General features: G+C 35.8%; 1 protein-coding gene across 7 annotated transcripts in view; it reads right to left on the bottom strand.

The window, feature by feature from the left end:
• LOC136838704 (regulator of G-protein signaling 7-like) overlaps positions 1-20,000 on the bottom strand; it is a 187,863-nt gene that overhangs the window by 54,517 nt on the left and 113,346 nt on the right. For all 7 annotated transcript variants that reach the window (XR_010853092.1, XR_010853093.1, XR_010853090.1 and 4 more), the window contains 3 exons: positions 14,485-14,632; positions 11,156-11,262; positions 9,814-9,865 (listed from right to left, as the gene is read on the bottom strand). Coding sequence is in view for 3 of the 7 variants with exons in the window: in XM_067104135.1 (XP_066960236.1) it covers positions 9,814-9,865; positions 11,156-11,262; positions 14,485-14,632 (307 nt within the window). In the remaining 4 variants the exon portion in view is untranslated. The remainder of the gene's footprint in view (positions 1-9,813; positions 9,866-11,155; positions 11,263-14,484; positions 14,633-20,000) is intronic.

Raw genomic sequence — 20,000 nt, forward strand, 5'->3', positions numbered from 1 at the left:
TTTTACATCCCCACTGCTAAAATTGGAGACATGCGTGTAGCAATTGCAAAGTTTATATTACCTTTGCAACCCAATTAATACTCGGTCTACCTTGATTTTACGAATTATCTAGCTTTAGTAACCCCAGATATCATACAGTTACTAAGACAGGAATTGTGGACCACCTGATTTTGGATGCTGAACAGCGCTCTCTTAAAACACATTATGCCTCAGGTGACCTATGATGACCTAGGTAGTGAATTATGTATATACTAGTTAAAAGGTTGTGGTGGATGACATTCTGTTATTATTATTATTATTATTATTATTATTATTATTATTATTATTATTATTATTATTCAGAACATGAACCCTATTCATATGGAAGAAGTCAGCATGGCCCATTGACTTGAAATTCAAACTTCCAAAGAATTTGGTGTTCACGAGAAAGAAGTAATGGGAAACACAGAAAGAGAGACTTTTCTGGAGCCATATCCTCAGCATAATCATATTATTCTGGGCAATAAACTAGGTTTAAACGAGTAAACATAGAAATAACGATTGATGATGGAATTTTACGCTTTAATCCAAGATTACTCTGAAAGCACGTCTTAAGTAAAATGTGGTGGGAGAAACCCGTAGATTAATGGCCAGGTCCAATAACATGACGTTGTGTTAGATTGAAACTCCTGTCACTTGCGAATAGATTGCCCCAAAAAAGTAAGAACATGTTCGTTTTAAATTTCCACTTAATAAATATATTTCATAAATGTATGTAAATTGACAATGAACAAGCCCTAAAGACTTATCACTTACCTAGCATGCTTCGTGGTCTATACGTTCAGCTTTATCTTATAAAATATAGAAGGCCTATTATGTTCAGACTTGTTCTTTTTTGTCTTTAGTATCATCGAATAATAACAAATTTTGCATCATCATCGCTTGTCATTATCGCTTGTAGTTTTCATCTTAGTTTCATCACTATATCGTTAATATCTATGACTTACTTAGTATTAAAAGTACAAAATACAAAAGTATGAGGCAGTAATGAAACAGCCAAGCCTCTAATGGAATGATGAAAATAAATAAAAATGTAATGATTTAGGTCAAACGTCTTGATGTCGGGATCTAATTTTTGTGGCTCAACTCTAGAACGCCTCAACATTTCAGAAGTCTCCTCGCGTCTTTTAGTTAAGGATACCAGGTTTTCAATATACATACATACATATGTATATAAATAGATAGATATTTACATTTATATATATAATATATATATGTGTGTGTGTGCGCATCTTGCATGTGTGTGTGTGTGTGTGTGTATATATATATATATATATATATATATATATATATATATATATATATATATATATATATATATATATATATATATTATATATATATATACGTATATATATACTAATATATATATATGTATATATATATATATATATATATATATATATATATATATATATATATATATATATATATATATATATATATGTATATATATATATATATATATATATATATATGTATATATATATATATATATATATATATATATATATGTATATATATATATATATATATATATATATATATATATATACTGTATATGAATGTATTTGTAGATGTGTATATATGTATGTATGTATGTATGTATATAGAAAACCTAAATTCTAAACTAAAAGACATGAGGAGACTGCAAATGTAGAGGCGTTCTAGATTTGAGCCACAAAAATTAGATCCCGACATTAAGACGTTCGACCTAAATCATTACACTTTTATCTATTTTCATCATTTCATTAGAGGCTTGGCTGTTTCATTACTGCTTCAAACTTTTGTATTTTGTACTTTTGATACTAAGAAAGTCATATACGTTAATGATACAGTGGCGAAACTAAGATGAAAATTGCAAGCGACAATGACTCCTTAATGACAAGTGATCACGATACAGAAGTTCTCTGAAACCAAAGATGAAAAAGAACGTCTAAAAGATAATAGGCCATCAATATTTTAAAAAATAAAGCTGAACGTATAAATCACAGAAACAAAAAAGAAAAAACTGAATTACATTGCTAATTAATGAAAAAAAGTTTGAGTGAACCTCAAGTAAGAAAATAGACAGAGAACGCAGATCATGACAAAAGCTTGAGAACATCGTTTAAGAGTGCTGACTCTGGTCAATGGCCAACATCAGACCACTGGCTCTGTTTGGCACCCAGAGTAAAGCTGCTGAGAAGTAACACCTGAGCTAATCTCGCCGTCGCAGACAGCTCCAAGGAGGGATAATGAGCGGTTCATACAGTCAACAAATGACAGACTAGTTGTAGTTGTGAAAAATTTCATTTGCTTGACTTATCTTTAGTGACCTTCACGCAGTTGAAATGCTAAGATATTCTTTTTATCTAGTCCTTATCATCTGACAAGCTTATCCTAGTGTCGTCATGATATATTTTTGTGAGCGTCCAACAAATAGGAAATAAAGTAATAAAGATACGAAATTGTGATAAGAGAAACAGCAAGGTTTTATGCAGAAGAGAAGCCAGAATGGAACCATCTCTAATCTAATTCTTTCATTGCATTATTGGCAGATATGGATTTCACCACTACCCTTCAGTGTTCTTGCTTTTTTTAGTTTTCTGTAAAAGAAAGCTATTGAGTTGATTTATAGCCTCTAGCCGCGGGCGGACAGAGAAAAATACGGACGGACAGTGTGCTTTCTGTCCACCTCAATGGCTAGGAGGGCTGGTAAATTGCATGTTGATCATCACCCTCCAATCATCAAACATCCAAATTGCAGCCTCTAGCCTCAGTAGTTTTTATTTTACTTTAAGACATTGGAAGTTAGTTATGATCATGCGTCACCAGGAACGCTAAACATAAAGCCACAACCAGCCATATGCTGAAATTTGCATGGGCCGCGGCTAAGATAGTTTCATACAGCATTATGCGGTGTGCAGGAAACTCGATTGCGCCTAAGAAACTTCGACGCATTTTTTACTTGTTACTTTTTGCAAACAGTTATGACGAATTTAAAAACAATTCGCTCTTTGTCACATTGAAGCTTTCGCTAGCACAAAGAAGTTAAAAATGTAAAATATTAAACATGAACAAGAGGTGACACATTTGCAAACGGACTGACGGGGAAACAAGCAAACAAAATAAGATTTAATCTATGACTTGAGCCTTCAAATTTACCTAGATATGCCTGAACATTATTGTCTGTGAATTTGTGAAAATAAATTTTACAAAGAAATACATCTCCTTGTACTTGCAGGTCCATCCTTCATACATCTCTAATTTTCTTTCACTTATTTATAGATTCTACAGACAGCTGCAGGATATCTTTTTATATATCCAGTGAACTTCCCTTGTAAGCAGTTTTCCTCCGATGACGTGCAGGTTTCAGTTTTGATGTCTCTCATTCAGTTATACATTCAGTTATACACTAGTTTCATCAGTACTAATGCAGTGGGGCTTTTGTGTTGTTCTTTATCATCGAACGTTAACTCTTGATCTATTTTGTGAAAGAGACATTCCTCTGTACCCCAAGTATTTTCTATTACGCTTCTGGACCTTTAGAAGTTATGGGAAAGAGACGTTTTTGCCACAAAACTTTTGAAGTTTAGGTCCTGTCATTTTTTTGTTTTTTCATAATGGTGAAGAAACAAAACAAAATTAATTAGCCGGTTTATGCTTTTTCACATCGAAAAAAAAATTTTTAATTGACTTCTCTTCCCAAAATAAATAGTAAACCCAGAGTGGCAACGTGACAAAAGCGGAAGTATGGAACAGAAATCAAACGTATCAGAAGCTGATCATAAGGGACCCTTATAAAACCTGTTGACTCTCAAGCTCACAACTTCCAACACATTGTCAAAGAAATTATTATTATTATTATTATTATTATTATTATTATTATTATTATTATTATTATTATTATTATTATTATTATTATTATTATTATTATTATTATTGTACCAAAACCGTCATAAATGGCGATAAATAATATAAAGGATTTAGATATGGATTTTCCTGATTGTACAGACCGGAAGCTCAAGTCAAGGCACCTTCATTTTGCATGCTTATATAGAAGCCATCGATTTTGTTAGTGTTACAAACTGAAAAAATATGTGGAAACGCATTGCTTTCTATATATGGTTATTATTGCTAACATTATCGTAAGTGGTTTAACGAGATAAGAATTATATATTAAACATTGGCAATGAAACTTAACAGTTCTCTCGTGAAAATATTTTCAGTTACAATGAATTTTTAATGTCCAGCGGACGGCAACTGTAAAATCTTATGAACAAGTTTACAATTTTTAGCAGACAATGCAACACCTTCTAAAGAAATGGCCTCTAAAGCAAGAACCTTTGACAAATATAACTTCTAAAGAAGAAGGTTTTATTTTTGACACAAAAGACTATGAAGTCTTATGAACAGGTCTTTGGGTCACAGAAGAAAAAATGTGCATTTTAATGAGAGAGGGCCTTTAATTTCTAGTAAAGTTATCAGTTCAACCAGACAGTCTTCCCATTTCTCTTAGACAAAGCTTTCAAGTCTATCGAAAGAAATCCTACTGTCCAACAAAGAAATTGCCAATTCTTGTGATGAATGTTGCAATCTCTAGCCCCCCAAAAATCTGAATATCTATCAGACAACATAGGAATTCCTGCGAATTATCGTTCAGTATTTATTTTTAAAAAAACTGTAAACCCACTCAAATAAATCCCGAATTCTAACAGACTAGCGATGAATTTTGAAGAAAGTCTCTACCATACAGCAAACAATAATTAAAACTCTACCGAATAAGCCTGAAGACAAAACTAAATTTTACCGGATAGACTTTCATTTCTATCAGACTGACTACAAGGCCGTCCATGCAATCTTAAATTTTTTAGCGGACAAAATCCTCGAATTTTACGGAACCAAATCTTGATACTTTGCGGAGAACAAAAATAAGTGTAAGTGGGGGACCTTTTATCTTTAGTAGAAAAAATCGTACCAAAGACCTTTTAATTTTTACAGACAAAAAGAGTAAAAAAAACCCAATGACCTTTTAATGTCTAGCAGAAAAAGGAATGCATTCATCACAACGTCCTTTTACATTTTTTGCAGGAAAAAGGGTATTTTCACAATGACCTTTGAAATTTTCTCGGAAAAAATAATAAATTTCAACCACTGATCTCTTAATGTTTTCCTGAAAATATTGAAGATACACTAGACGATCTTTTAGTCACAATGGAAAAGAAATCAGCGAATAAGTTTCGAATTCCTTCAAATTTCTTACAAGCGAAAACAAAGATAAAGGAAGGTCTCCAGGTTTCTAACCAGTAACACCTCGAAGCTCGTTTAGATTTTGATTCCGAGCAGACAGAAAGCGAACGAACGGCGAAGCGTCATCTAACGCTGGGATGTTACTTTACTTCTTCTTCTTCCCAAATTCAGTCGAACGTCTCTTTTTAAGATTCGAATCACGATCAGCAGTTGTTCTTCCAGTCTGGTCTTTCTCCTGAAAAGACAAATCGCTCCAACTTTTCCCCCGAAAGGAATAATAAAGTTGGCAGACATTTTCTGGATAATTTCTTCTCGCTTTCGGATCTACCCCCGAATTACGAGTCAAGAACGCGCAGCCCAAAACCGTCAGACTGAGATTTTGTTTCATAAGAGGGGACCCAGTGCCAATGTTGCCCGCAATTTTGTAAACACATTGCGTTTTCCATCTCTTAATACCTATTAATGGTTTTTACATATATATATATATATATATATATATATCTTCCTATATCTATATATCATATTCACAAATGTACTGTATAACTACTCAAAGTTAAGTGCAAATAAGACGGGATACTTTAGAAATCCAGATTCTTTAATTTACAAAAGCAAATTTACTAAATACCTTTGAAGGACATACAGCCTTCTTCTGTGTCTTATCAGGCCCTGATGCCCTCATACGTACATACATATGAATATATATATATATATATATATATATATATATATATATATATATATATATATATATATATATATATATATATATATATATATATATATATATATAAATGGATGGATAGATAGTTGTGTATATATATATATATATATATATATATATATATATATATATATATATATATATATATATATATATGTATATATGTATATGTATGTATGTATGTGTATATAAAACTGTTGAAAATATGTGTGGTGTAAAGGCCGACGTGGCAGGAAACCGAAAGCGCCACATCGATTCATCGGACAAGGTTTTTCCATTACTTCTCCCCAATTCTTCCATTCCCATATTTGTCTACCTTGGATATTTCATAGTAGTCGACAGATTCCCATTATCGATTATAACTTAGTCGCTTTAACCTTTAAATTTCCCCTTTATTTATGCTGTCTAGATTCTCGACCCTAGACCGAAGAACCTGAGGCCAACCGCCGTTCATTCAGGGGAATCGTCTGTCTGAACAGCCAAATGTAGCTGCTTCGGCGTCTCTTGGACAGGCCCCGTCCTCCATCTTGACTTTCAAGGTCATGACTGGAGAGTCGGCCGTATAAATCGCCTTCACCTCCGGCCGGGGAGGTCAAAGGCAGGGTTTTCCCGGCAGCAGGGCAAGGCCTCCTCCGTGATGGAGGTCATGGCCGCTAGCATCCCCAGCAGATGGTTCAGGAACGAATAAGGCGAAGGGAAGTGAAAAACTGGGACTGTGGCCTCTGAGATCCCTGCAAAATGTTCCTGGCCACGTAACGTATATTTCTGACCTACATGTCCCGAGATTCCGCGCTTCCTGAGAAGGAAGGGTGTGGGGTAGGAGGCGGTAGGAGTTATCAACGCCCGCCTGTTATTCCGGATTACGGCGTTTCTTTTACTGATTTTCGGATTTTCCATTGCCTACAGGCGAAAATCGTTGGCGCTTTCTGCAGCCATTTCCACCGAATGTGTGTGCGTGCGTGAGTGTGTGCGCGCGTGTGTGTGTGTGCGTGTATGTGTGTGTATGTGCGTGCGTGTGTAGAGGCCCAGGGAGGTAGTGCGGCGTTGCCACCAACCCATGGTCGTCATCCCAGGCGGTGGAAGTTTCTCCTTTAAGAGCAAATCGAACAGGCTTGAGCGCCACTGTGCCAAACCTCCTACTCCCATGACTTGGCAACGCCGCATACTTGTCCCATCTGGTCCCAGCAAATTTCTCTTTTCTTACCCTTGCTTATTGCTGTTTACTAAAACCACCTATTCCTCGGAGCTACACACGTAAATATATCATCGTTCCACTCTGTCATTCCTCTTCCGTATTCTGTAGTGTAGTCCCTCCGTTGACTGTTTACGAGATTAACCTCTAACTCTTTTCCCCCCGCGGCCTCCAGTCCGTGTTTATCTTTCCATCATCCTTATTACCTTTAACGCGTATTTTGACGATGTTGCTGCCTAGCCTGATTAAAAGGCTTAGGTTAAGTCATTAGACTTGAATTGGTTCCTTCGGCAAATCTCTCTCTCGGGCGCCATCCTGTTTTGTCCCAAACTTTCTTCCTCGCTTTATAAACCTCGTGTCACGAGTCTCCTTTTTTCTCTTCGGCCGGAAATTAAAGGCTCTAGATGACGAATGAAGCGTATTTGAATTATGCCTAATCCTGAATGCCTTGTCCTCCGCGATAAAAACGGGATTACCCAAATAATTTCACCCAGGTACACGGGAAACAAGCGACAGGCGTAGGAGACGTGACAACGCAAGTCACAAACAGACGGACGGACGGACGGACGGACGGAGGGACGGACAGGCAGCCGGGACTAAGGCGAATTGGACAGGAGGAAAAAACTCGCGTCATGATAATCCAGCATCTTGTTTCCCTCCGTCCTGTAACTTTTAAAATCTTCTTTTACTTCCTAACAAGAGCCTCCTAAAAATAAATACCTGTCTCGCCAGTCTTCACAGGGGTTCGTGAGGTTAGGTTTTGTTGATGGGGTTGGAGGGCGTTTAAGAAATCTCCAGCTCTCTCTCTCTCTCTCTCTCTCTCTCTCTCTCTCTCTCTCCTCTTTCTCTCTCTCTCATTTTGGAAAGGATAAGATTGAACCAGTGTCCGGAGGAACAGAAAGATAAGAAAAGTCTCTCTTTCTCTCATTCGCTCTTTGTGCTTTGTAAAGATAGATTAAAGAATAGAATTTCCGTATACGAACAAAATAACCGGCTCTCTCTCTCTCTCTCTCTCTCTCTCTCTCTCTCTCTCTCTCTCTCTCTCATTTTGGAAAGGATAAAATTGAACCAGTGTCCGGAGGAATGGAAAGATAGGAAATGTCCCTCTCTTTCTCTCATTTTCTCTTTGTGCTTTGGAAAAATAGATTAGAGAATAGCATTTCCGTATGGGTAAGAACAAAATAACCCTCTCTCTCTCTCTCTCTCTCTCTCTCTCTCTCTCTCTCTCTCTCTCATTTTCCTGAGGGACATAATTGAACCAGCGTCCTAATGAGCGAGAAGACAAGAAATTTCTCTCTCTCATGAAGTCTGAGAGTGAAAATACTAGAAACCTCTCTCATTTCTGAAAAGGATAAAAACTGAACCAGTGTGGAGGAATATGGAAGATAAGAAATGTCTTTTCCTTTCTCTCTTTTTCTCTTTGCGCTTTGGAAAGATAGATTAGAGAATAGAATTTCCCTAAGAGTAAGAACAAAATAACCCTCTCTCTCTCTCTCTCTCTCTCTCTCTCTCTCTCTCTCTCTCTCTCTCTCTCTCTCTCTCTCTCTCATTTTCGGAGGGACATAATTGAACCAGCGTCCTAATGAGCGAGAAGATAAGAAATTTCTCTCTCTCACATGAAGTCTGAGAGTGAAAATACTGGAAATCTCTCTCTCTCTCTCTCTCTCTCTCTCTCTCTCTCCTCTCTCTCTCTACTTTATGTTTTCTTTTCCTAGCCTCCGTCGCCTGTCTCACAACAGTTTCTTCTAATCATCGTTAATGGCTGTATAGACATATGATCCTAAACAGGTGACTGACGTAAAGTATAAAGGTCAGACTCTCTCTCTCTCTCTCTCTCTCTCTCTCTCTCTCTCTCTCTCTTTCTCTCTCTTTCTTCCTGGGATTATCATTTCTTACTAAATTGTTGAAATTCTTGGGACAAATTTGGAAATTGACTGCTTATGAAATTAGGACTTGTAAATAAATTTCAACCTTCGATTAGATTCAATAAATGCAGATGTTGCAAGCTAAGATATGGATCTATATGATGTATATGGATGTGAGTTTGGACGAAAACATATTTGAACCTTATTATTTTCCTCGTATATGTATTATACCTAAATACACACACACATATGTATATATATGTGCGTGTGTGTGTTCGCTTGTGTGTGTATTTAGGTATAAAATATACACAAGGCAAATAAGTTTTAAATATATTTTGTTAAACCCTCACATATATATATATATATATATATATATATATATATATATATATATATATATATATATATATATATATATATATATATATATATATGTGCGTGTGTGTGTATGTATGTTATATATATATATATATATATATATATATATATATATATATATATATATATATATATATATATATATATATATATATATATATATGTATGTATGTATGTATATATATACATAGTAACGGCGAACAACCTACAAAAAATCACATATATACAGTAGATACTTACATACATACATACATACATGCACGCATACATACATACATTTTGGTGCCAAGAAAATGATATACCTAACAAGATATTTGCATATTTAAATTTACCATGAGATTTTAAGAGAACAATTTAACAAAGAAGGAACAATGTCTTAACCTTACCGTAATCTGTATTCTCCGGTTCCCAGCAATTGGAGGGCCAAAAATACGGAGTCTGGGGAAATCAGAAGCAGAGTAAATAATCATGTTCATATATACTAATTTATAAAACTAGCAATTGCCTTTAATACATCTTAATTACATACAGACTATTGTGGAAGTTTTGCCAGATAGCACCTCTCTGATAACATAAGCAAACACTGAAACAGACACATATGCCTCAGTGAATGTCTGATTTTACTTTAAATAACGTACCTAATACCAAAGAACAAACTTTGATAGATGGGTGTAATGAGAGAATTATTATGACTAATATTATTCACTAAGCTTCCATGGAAGTAACAGCAATAATTGGGAAAATATTAATAATGATTACTAGTATTGTTTTTGCTATCAGTATTATTGCTGTTATTACTATCATAATAACATCCAGAAATTAAAAGTATTATTCACTAAGTTTCCAAAGAACCGTAAGCACTATTGGGGATAATAATAATGGTTGCTAACATTACTATTATTATCATCATTATTATTACTATGACTATCGTTACATTACCCATAAATAAAAAGAAATACATAGCAAAGAGAAAGAGTATGTATATACAACCATTGTATATGAAAGTACGTAACAAATCAGAAAGTCTCTTTAGAGAAGTATATCATTTCAAATGACATTGCGTATAAATTCAACTTGCATTACCAGTTTGGTTCCTTCTATTCTGTAAGCGTATCATAATTGCCATGGCCATTCAGCAAGTCTAGTCATACGCAATATTAAGTCACAGAGTCAAGTTATGATAAAACTTTGATTTGACAAATCATTACAACTTGTCATACCAAATCGCCACACTACGCCAGATAACCCCGTCAAAACAAAAGCTCATATCATATCAAAAGACCATGTTATCTCTGATAGCATGTCATATCAAAATAGCATGCCAAACCAAGTCAGCATGTCAAGTCATGTCGTGTCACATAAAACTTCTCTTTTCAGACTAAATTACCGATACGTATCAAAACAACCATATCAAAACATCATGTTATATCAGTTCAGCATGAAAACTACCTCGTCATCATCAAACACAAAGACATATTTGAAATAACCCTGTCATAGCAAAATAGCATGTCATATGAAACCGCCATGTCATCTAAAACAGAATGTCGTATCAAAATAGCACGTCACCGCAGATCAGCATGTCATCATTATGACAAATCAAGTCTCCATGTCATCAACACTGAATATCACATCAAAGACCACCTCATGAACACACCTCGTATTAAATTTCTGCCATCTAAGAGCATGTCGTACCAAAAGAGCATGTCTTATAAAACCAAGATATCTTACCTGAAATCTGTAGAAAGTCGAGTCATTTTTGACGGTGAGGACATGGTCGTCGATGGGGAAGAAGTAGCCATGAGCAGCCATGAGGTGGGCGAGATGCAACGCCTCATCTGTAAACACATCAGTCAATCAGATAGTGTACACTTCATATTGACGCCACAAGGTCCACTTCTAAATACTATTTTACCTTTTTTGTTTTTAAGTTGTTCGATATACCTTGGCCGGTAGACTTATTATCTATCTATCTATCTGTCTATCTATCTATCTATATATAGATAGATAGATAGATACAGATAGACTGTAGGTAGATATAGATATATGTATATAAATGTGTGTATATATAAATATTGATATATACATATATGTATATGTATGTATATAATATATATATATATATACATTTATATTATATTTATATATGTATATATTATGTATATATATGTATATGTATATATATAATTGCATATATTTAAATATGTATATATATGTGTGTGTAGATATATATACATACATACATACATGTATATAGCCAGAAACCCATATAGGAGAAAAGGATGAAACTGTAGTCTCCAAATATTCCAGCAATATCCGTCTTGAGGAAGATAGTGATTCTACGGCCGAAATGTGTACATATTTATTTCTATCTCTTTTTTTCACTTCATCTCTATTTTTGTTACGGTCGAGAGTGCAATACTTCATTGGCTAATTATTATTATTATTATTATTATTATTATTATTATTATTATTATTATTATTATTATTATTATTATTATTGAGTAAGTCAATAAGGGGATTAACTTGGCAAAGGTAATACAAAAATGTAGTAGTTCTAATTATAAATTTACTGTGTGATACTAGTATCCATAATTCAATCTGGATAAACACTTCTTGTAATACTAATCACAATTCCGAGGATTTGAATTCAATTCACGATCAGTTTCTGGTTCATCTCGTCGCGTCTTTATTTTGAATATTATCAGTCTGTTACAAATATTTGCTGAAAAAATCAAATTTTTTTCGACAAATATACCATATTTATGAAAAGTATTTTTTGAAGGAGGGAGGCAGGGTAATTATATGTCTCTTTGCATTTTTACTTTTGCTTATGGTTTGCTGTCAAGTGCTCGAATTTTAGGCTTCATTATAAGCATGCTCTTCTTCAGAATGATTCTGAGAAAACTGAGCAACATGGGCCTATTTCACCATTTATCTAAATAATCTTTGACTCTTGTTATTTAGATAATCTTTGACTGTCTTGTTATTTAGATAACCTTTGACTCTACCCATTTATTTAGGTATTCCTTTACTCTCTAATTTTATCTTGGTAAAACTTTGATTCTCTCTATTTATCTAGAATATTTTTTACTCTTTTCATTTGTCTATCAAGATAATCTTTGAGTCTATCCAGTTGCTCAGGTAAACCCTGGCTCTCCTTAATTTTCCTACCCGTGGACATTTAACAGCTCGAATTGCCTGTATTAATTATTTTGCATGAGCAAATTTTTCTCGTGATTTAATATATATCTTAAAAGCCAAGGCACATGAACGGGTAACCTAATGCCCTTTCTTGCCCAGACCCGAAGAAAGCATGAAAGTGGAAAAGGAAGAGGAAGGAGTAGTGATTAACCACGAAGAAAGCGTTTCTGCATCTTCAAGGAATGAAGGTCACAGGAATCAAGAGAAACGGAAGTAAGAGGAGAATGCCAAAGCTTGAGGATAGAAGCAATGAAAAAGTCACTGAAGTGTGTAACAGGGAGGATTACCAATTCCCAGGGTAAACGTGAGAAGAGGTGGCTTGACATGGGTAACTTCTCAAAGAAATTCAAGGAGTTATTAGTAAGTGATCTTTGTTTTTCTAAAGCTTCAGATTCCCAAGTGCTTCTCTACTTCCTCCCCTTGCAAACTACCTTTAAACTTATTTTCTGTTGAGTCTGTCAGTTATGTTTTTAGTCACTTTTGTTCATTGTCTTGTTTTCAGTGATACCTCAGGGAATTTGATATACATAATTGTCATTTTAGTCTATTTTTCCCAAAAACTGTTTAAGACTTTTAGTTTTAGGTAAATTCATCCAAAGTTTTGCCTCTATCACTTCTTATTATTTTTCAGTATTTTGTAAGGGCATATAGTACCAAAGATGTCTTCGGGGTATGCCTGAAAGATATAAGTAAAAGGCCTTAATTCACAGATGATCAATTTTAGCATGTACATCGAGCATTATTGAGGTAAATATCACATTTTAAGAATTTATAATGAACTCGGTTGAAGTCAGTAATCAATTGAGGCTCAAAGAAATTCTAATCCTGATATCATAAGCCCTCATGTTCCCAAAATAAACTGAGAAATAGTGGTGGAAGACATCATTTTGCTAATAAGTAAGACGAATCATATGTTTATGTCCCATTCTTCAAAGGAACTGGGGTCTGTTGTTTGATGAACTCTATTTGCAGCAGATTCTCCCTTCATGTATGTCTATTGCCGAATGGGGTTATATTATCCCATCCTTGAACTAGATCAAAAGCTAATCTCCTATCAGAAAGATTGTTCTAATGTTGATTGATTTATATGTTGAAAATTATTTATTTATTCTATGACTACTAATAGCTTTCGTTTTTAATACGAAAGCTTCCTGTTAACCTGTGGTGTTTTCAAATACTGCTTTTATGTAACACTACGGTATTGCTATAACCAAAAGACCAGCTAAGACTTATCCTCGGCACTTTCTTAATCCCAGGGCAAAACATTTGGCTCTCAGCTTGCAATACTTTTTCCTCCTCTTTGCCTCGAAACTGTGAAGCATTTACCGTCAACTTCCCCCCGAATTGTGTATTCGTCCTCAATCTAAGGCATCAAGAGATAAATCCACCAACATCAGTAACTTTTTTCAGACCAGAGCCGCCAGAATGTCAGTGTACCTTCCATCAATCAACCAATCAAACTAAGGCTGCCGTCAGCTTCAAAGTTCCCCTTGACATAAGAATAAAGTTGTCAATAAAAGTTGGGCAGCATAGCTCGAGCAATGGGTTGTAAAGGGAGAGAAAGAAGTCAAACTATTATTTCTGTCAAAAATAGAAAGTAAGTTATAATTATTGCTATGCTTTTGTATGATAACGGTCATAGAGACTGAAAAATGATATTAAACGAGGGATCATTTCTTTGTTTTACAAAGCCGTTGCGAAATCCAGTTCTTTAGCAAATGTTTACTGATAAGAACTTACCTAGTGTAGTCCAAGAACTTACTTAGTATCGGCCAAGAACTTACTTAGCATCGGCTTTCGTGCATGAAATTGCCTATTCCAGTTTTTGAATAGATTTATTCCACAAGAAAACTTACTCTGATCTTCCACGTCGAGGTTCCTCATCATCCAACTGACCAGCTCTCCTCCAGTGAAGACTGAAGGAATTTTTGTCATGAAGCTCTTGACAGTTTTCACCGGAACCCCCGTCTCTTCCGCTTGCATCTGCTCCACGATCTTCTCCATCTGGAAGGAGAAGAAGAAGGGGAAGAAGAAAGAGAGAGTGAGTTGACTTCCTGATCATGTGGCAGCTTCCAAGTCAAGAGATTTCACTGGTGATGAGTGATCGATGAAGTCATGAAATAAAAAACAAATAGACAAATACTTGTTACTTATTTTTCATCCATGATAATTCCAAACAGCAAAGAGGAGTCCCGTATGAAAAGGTAGTTTATTTTTGTTACATTTGTAGTTTTCTGAAGAGTAAAGTAAATAACCTTATCTCCATTTTCAGGTTGAGTAGTATAATCCCAATAATCCACTTGCACATAAACCAAATGAAGAATGCTATCACTCTATTAAAATTAGTTTCTTTACTATCCTTTTGAGCGAATATTCTAATCATTCGACATTTTTTCAGTGGGAATTTACAGACATGACATTTTACTCGAAAGGCTTTGGGAATTGTTTCAATTTATTTGTATATTTTTCTAGTAACATTTTTCGTTGGCATCGTGTAAGCTGCAACTGGTCTTTGTATGTATGTATATATGTATATATATACATATATAATATATATAAATATATATAAATGTTTGTGTGTCTGCGTGTGTGTATGTATGTATATAGAGAGATAGTGCTATCAAGTCAACAACAGTATGATTCTGGAAATTTAGGCTTTATTAAACTAGCAAATAAAGTCAGCTATCTTTAAAATAGTCTTGGTAAAGATCAATACTTAATTAGGGATACAATTCTATTATTAGTAATTAGCAGAGCCTTAGCAACCACGACATGCTGGCATTTTATAAAATCTGAATTTATTCTTCAATAACTTTCCGACTAAACAATTATGACCCAGAAAACAATCAGAAAAACACCACTCGTAAATCATGGCCGTTATTCAGAAGGATGCGCGAATGGAAGATAATATTCTTTAAAATTCTAATGAAAAAAGGTATCTGATAGATTTTTCCATTTACAAGATGCGAATGATAATGAATGAAATTAGATAATGATAAAGATAAATAAAAACACTTGTGGTTGTCCCTAAAAGACAATTGAGTAAGAAGAAGAGATTCCTTGCCTTTGCAGACTTTGTTTATTACTCCGTGACTCATCTGACAACAACTTGAAAACAAACAGTCGTCTACGCCATAGATATCACAAAATAAATATAAACATGTCAGCTCCACCAGGCCGTCGGGCATGTTTTTCACGGGCTGCATCTGACCTTTAGACTTTTCGACAGTTAATTGATGTTTACGGATTTTGGACACACAAAGAGATGTGTAGAAATGACCAAATAACATTTACTAATAAATAAAAGAAAAAATAACATTTCAAAAAAGATCGAACGCGAACCTCCGACAGACAGCGCTAAATCGGACCCGTCTCATTACTGGGGTCACCGAAAGGACATCATATTTATTATCTAGTAGTGTTAACTGGATGATTTAGATTCAGTTGGTCTTATGCCAGCACATGCCGTTAGCCAAAGGGAGCCTGCGAATGTGGTAAGGTGATTAAAGGAATGAGAGGACTAGTGTGGAATGGGGCTACCATCCTTAATAGACTGATCAGAAGAATTTATGCATAAATGAGGAGGAAAAATTCTAGTATGTCATTGTGGAATAAGGTGGAGAGCTTCAAGGAGACAGTGCAAAGAACATCTAATATGCCTACAGTAGGCCTAGCCAAGAAAACACTATGCGGACTGTATTCCCCAACTGCCAGGATTCTTGGCTCATGTTCAACAGTTCTGCCATGTGTCGGCATGACTTCAAAGCATGATGGCAGCTTAGTTACTTAGTTTTACTTTACATATGGATGGCTATTAATAGAGCAGGAAAGGAAACCTCGTGATTTTATATGAATACTAGCTGACCAAGCCGGCTCTGCCCAGGAAAACTCTGAATGATAGTCTACATGTAGGGGAAGGGGGAGGGCGAAAGGAGATGGGGAGGAGTATGGAAAAGGGAAGGGGAGGGGGAAGGGGAAGGGAAGGAGAAGGGAGAGGGAGAGGGGTTTGTGTTGACAATCCGACTGACAGTTCTACTTTTTTCATTCAAACGTTTACCCTTCGAACAGCCGTGGGTGAACTGACAGGTATTCCTGTGGTGACTGTCCCTTTTATCCAGAAATCACTGTGGTGACTCCCTTTTATCCAGGTACTCCTGTGCTGTCTGTTCCTTTTATCCAGGTGTTACTGTGATAACCGTCCTTTTTATCCAGAAATTACTGTGGCGACTGTCCCTTTCATCCAAGTATGACTATGTTGTCTTTCCCCTTAAACCAGACATTACTGTGCTGTCCGTCCCCTTTAACCAGGTATTACTATGCTGTCTGTCCCTTTTATCCAGGTATTACTGTGCTGTTTGACACCTTTAACCAGGTCTTACTGTACTGTCTGTCACCTTTAACTAGGTAATACTGTGGTGACTGTCCCTTTTATCCAGCTATTACTATGCTATCTGTCCCTTTTAACCGGGTACTACTGCACTGTCTGTCCACTTTAACCAGGTATTACAGTGCTGTCTGTCCCTTTTATCCAGGTACCAGCCCTGGAAAACTCTGAATGACAATTGATAAATTCTCTTTCTCCCTCTCTCTCTCTCTCTCTCTCTCTCTCTCTCTCTCTCTCCCCCCAACTCCCCCTCTACTCTCTCTGTCTGTCTATCTCTCTCTCTCCCTCACTTTTCCCTCTTTCTCCTCCCTGACACCCCCCTACTCTCTCTCTCTCTCTCTCTCTCTCTCTCTCTCTCTCTCTCTCTCTCTACTCTCTCTCTCTCTCCTCCCTAACACTCTCTCTCTCTCTCTCTCTCTCTCTCTCTCTCTCTCTCTCTCTCTCTCTCTCTCTTTCCTGTTAAAATGGTTGCTTCAATTACAATGCACAACATTTTTGACATTTTATATTTCATCCCTTCTTACCCCTCATTCCTATCGGGGCTGAACTTGGACTTAAAGGGCACCAGGAGCGTCACTATTTATCTCAGCGACCTCGAAAACTATGGATTAGATACTAATATCTGTCGTTTTCGGTTATTTTTACATGTCACCCACCTTCCCACCCCCATCTTGGGTGCCTGTGATGTCTTACCCCCCACAGTATTCTTTTCCAGATAGTAAGTCACATATACCCGTAGAGTTTATTTAGTTACTAAATCTACAATAAGAACTAGCCCTGTTTCAGGGAAGCCCTTCCCACCCCCACCCCCTTTGGTGCCTTTGGTGCTAGTGATGTCTTACCCCCACAGTATTCTTTTTTAGATAGCAAGTCATATGTATACCAAGTTTGGTTGAAATTGCTCAATGCACTTCAGAGTTAGGCTGGAACATACACGCACACACACATACAAGCATACATACATTCATCCATATATATATATATATATATATATATATATATATATATATATATATATATATATATATACATATTTTTTTAAAGGTAAGATTATCTTCAAATAAGAACTTCACTACGGAGTCAATGCTCAACAAAGTTCCCGGAATCATTGCTTCTTGAAACACTGTATAACGTGTCATGCATTGCAAGTTAGTACTTCCAGCTCTGTAATTTATAATCCTTTATCGCCTATTTATAGTATCTTATTCTAATTCTTTCCTTTTGTTTGCCTGTAAACTCCATTCAGGTAATAACGAGGCAATCTCGTCCACTGCCTTTGTTTGTTTGTCGTTCCTTCTGTTCCACCACTTTATTCATTTTTATCTGTTTTGCCTTTTCATATTTCCAATATATTCTGTTAATTACTCTGATCAAAGGTTCTGGGTTCAAACATGAACTTGGTTAAAAGAACAAGGACAAAAAAAGGAGACGGAGGGGAAAGGGAGGAAAATGGGGAGGAAAAAGGTGGAAAAGTGAGGAAAAAGAGCAAGTGGAGACGCCAAAAAGAGACGAAGTTGAGAAGGTGTAGAAGGAAGGCAGGGATGTAAAAGAGTGGAGAGAGGAAATGATATGATGTAAATTGTAAAAGTTTAAGAGAAATGGAAGAAAAAAGAGACTGGTGAAGGAGAAATAGAAGACGCGACGGTGTAAAAAAAAAAAAAAGAGAGAATGGAAGGAGAGAAAAGCTAGTAGATTAGTAGATAAGAAAATGGGTAAAAGAGGCGATTGTGTTAAAAAGGTGAATAAAGAATTGAAATAAAACAAAGAAAAGAGGGGGAGAAAAAATAGGCTATGCTGTCAAATAAGAGGAAAGAGAAACCAAGAGAGAGAGAGAGAGAGAGAGAGAGAAAAGAGAAAATATAAGAGAAGAAATGATAGATGAGGTTAATACGTAAAAGAAAAACAAGCAGAAAAAGGGGAGAAAAATAAAGGAGAGCAAAAGGCGAAATAGGAGGATGGTGGGAGAGAGAGAGAGAGAGAGAGAGAGAGAGAGAGAGAGAGAGAGAGAGAGAGCTCTTGGTCCTATCAGGATGGTGGGTATCGTTCCAAAACTTCATGAACCTCATCTTCGTCCCTAAGGGAAAGTTTGCTTCTCCCCGCTGCCCAAATCCAGCCCACTCCCACCCACCCACCCACTCCACCCACTCCCCACCCCACTCTGCTTTCACGGAGTTTCATGTTCCAAACTTTCACCAGTCGACGATATTAAAAGAAACTGACTCTCGTTCGGAAAATCCGGTTCCCTTCCCTCTGGCTGAATGATATGTCACTTTTCCCCTCCCCTATCTTTTTCTTTTTCTTCCTTTTTTTCTTTTCTTTTTTTGCAGATTAGGCTTTTCGTGGAACTCTTCTTTTCGCGAATTTTACTTGTCATTTTTTCACTTTTTTTTTAATTCGTGTTTCTATGCTTTCGTGACTCGGTTTCCTCTGAGCTGAGTGATATTTTTTTTTTTTTGACAGATTAGGCTTTTCGTATCACTCGTGTTTTGGTGAACTTTACAAGTCCTAAGTTTTTTAGCCTTTTAAATCAAGTTTCTATGCTCTAATGAGCGGATTTCATTTATATGAATAATATTCTTTTTTTTTTGTTACAGATACGGATATCCGTATCAGTCTTGCTTTCAGGAATTTTGTAAGTCCTAATTTTAGACTTTTATTCAGTATTTATAAGCTTTGTTGACTTGATTTCCTTTGCTATAAATGATAAGTCTGATTTTTATTTTAGATTTACCCGGTTGACTGTTTTGCTTCCTTTTGCTTTAAATGGCGCGTCTCTTTTAGGTGACTTTTCCAACTGTTAGCTTTTTCCAGTTTATTAAATACCTGGTTTAGTTAAAGGCATGAGGTCTGCCCATTCCGTCGGCCTCCAATTAAAAGTTAGATCTACTCATATTTCCATCAGCACTTTTATCTACGAATTTCTAAATCCTTTTTTGTGTTATTTTGCTTATTAATTCACTCAATTTACGGTTATGCTACTACTTTATA

This window comes from Macrobrachium rosenbergii, chromosome 1 (genome assembly GCF_040412425.1).
Source record: "Macrobrachium rosenbergii isolate ZJJX-2024 chromosome 1, ASM4041242v1, whole genome shotgun sequence".
Classification (NCBI taxonomy): Eukaryota; Metazoa; Arthropoda; class Malacostraca; order Decapoda; family Palaemonidae; genus Macrobrachium; species Macrobrachium rosenbergii.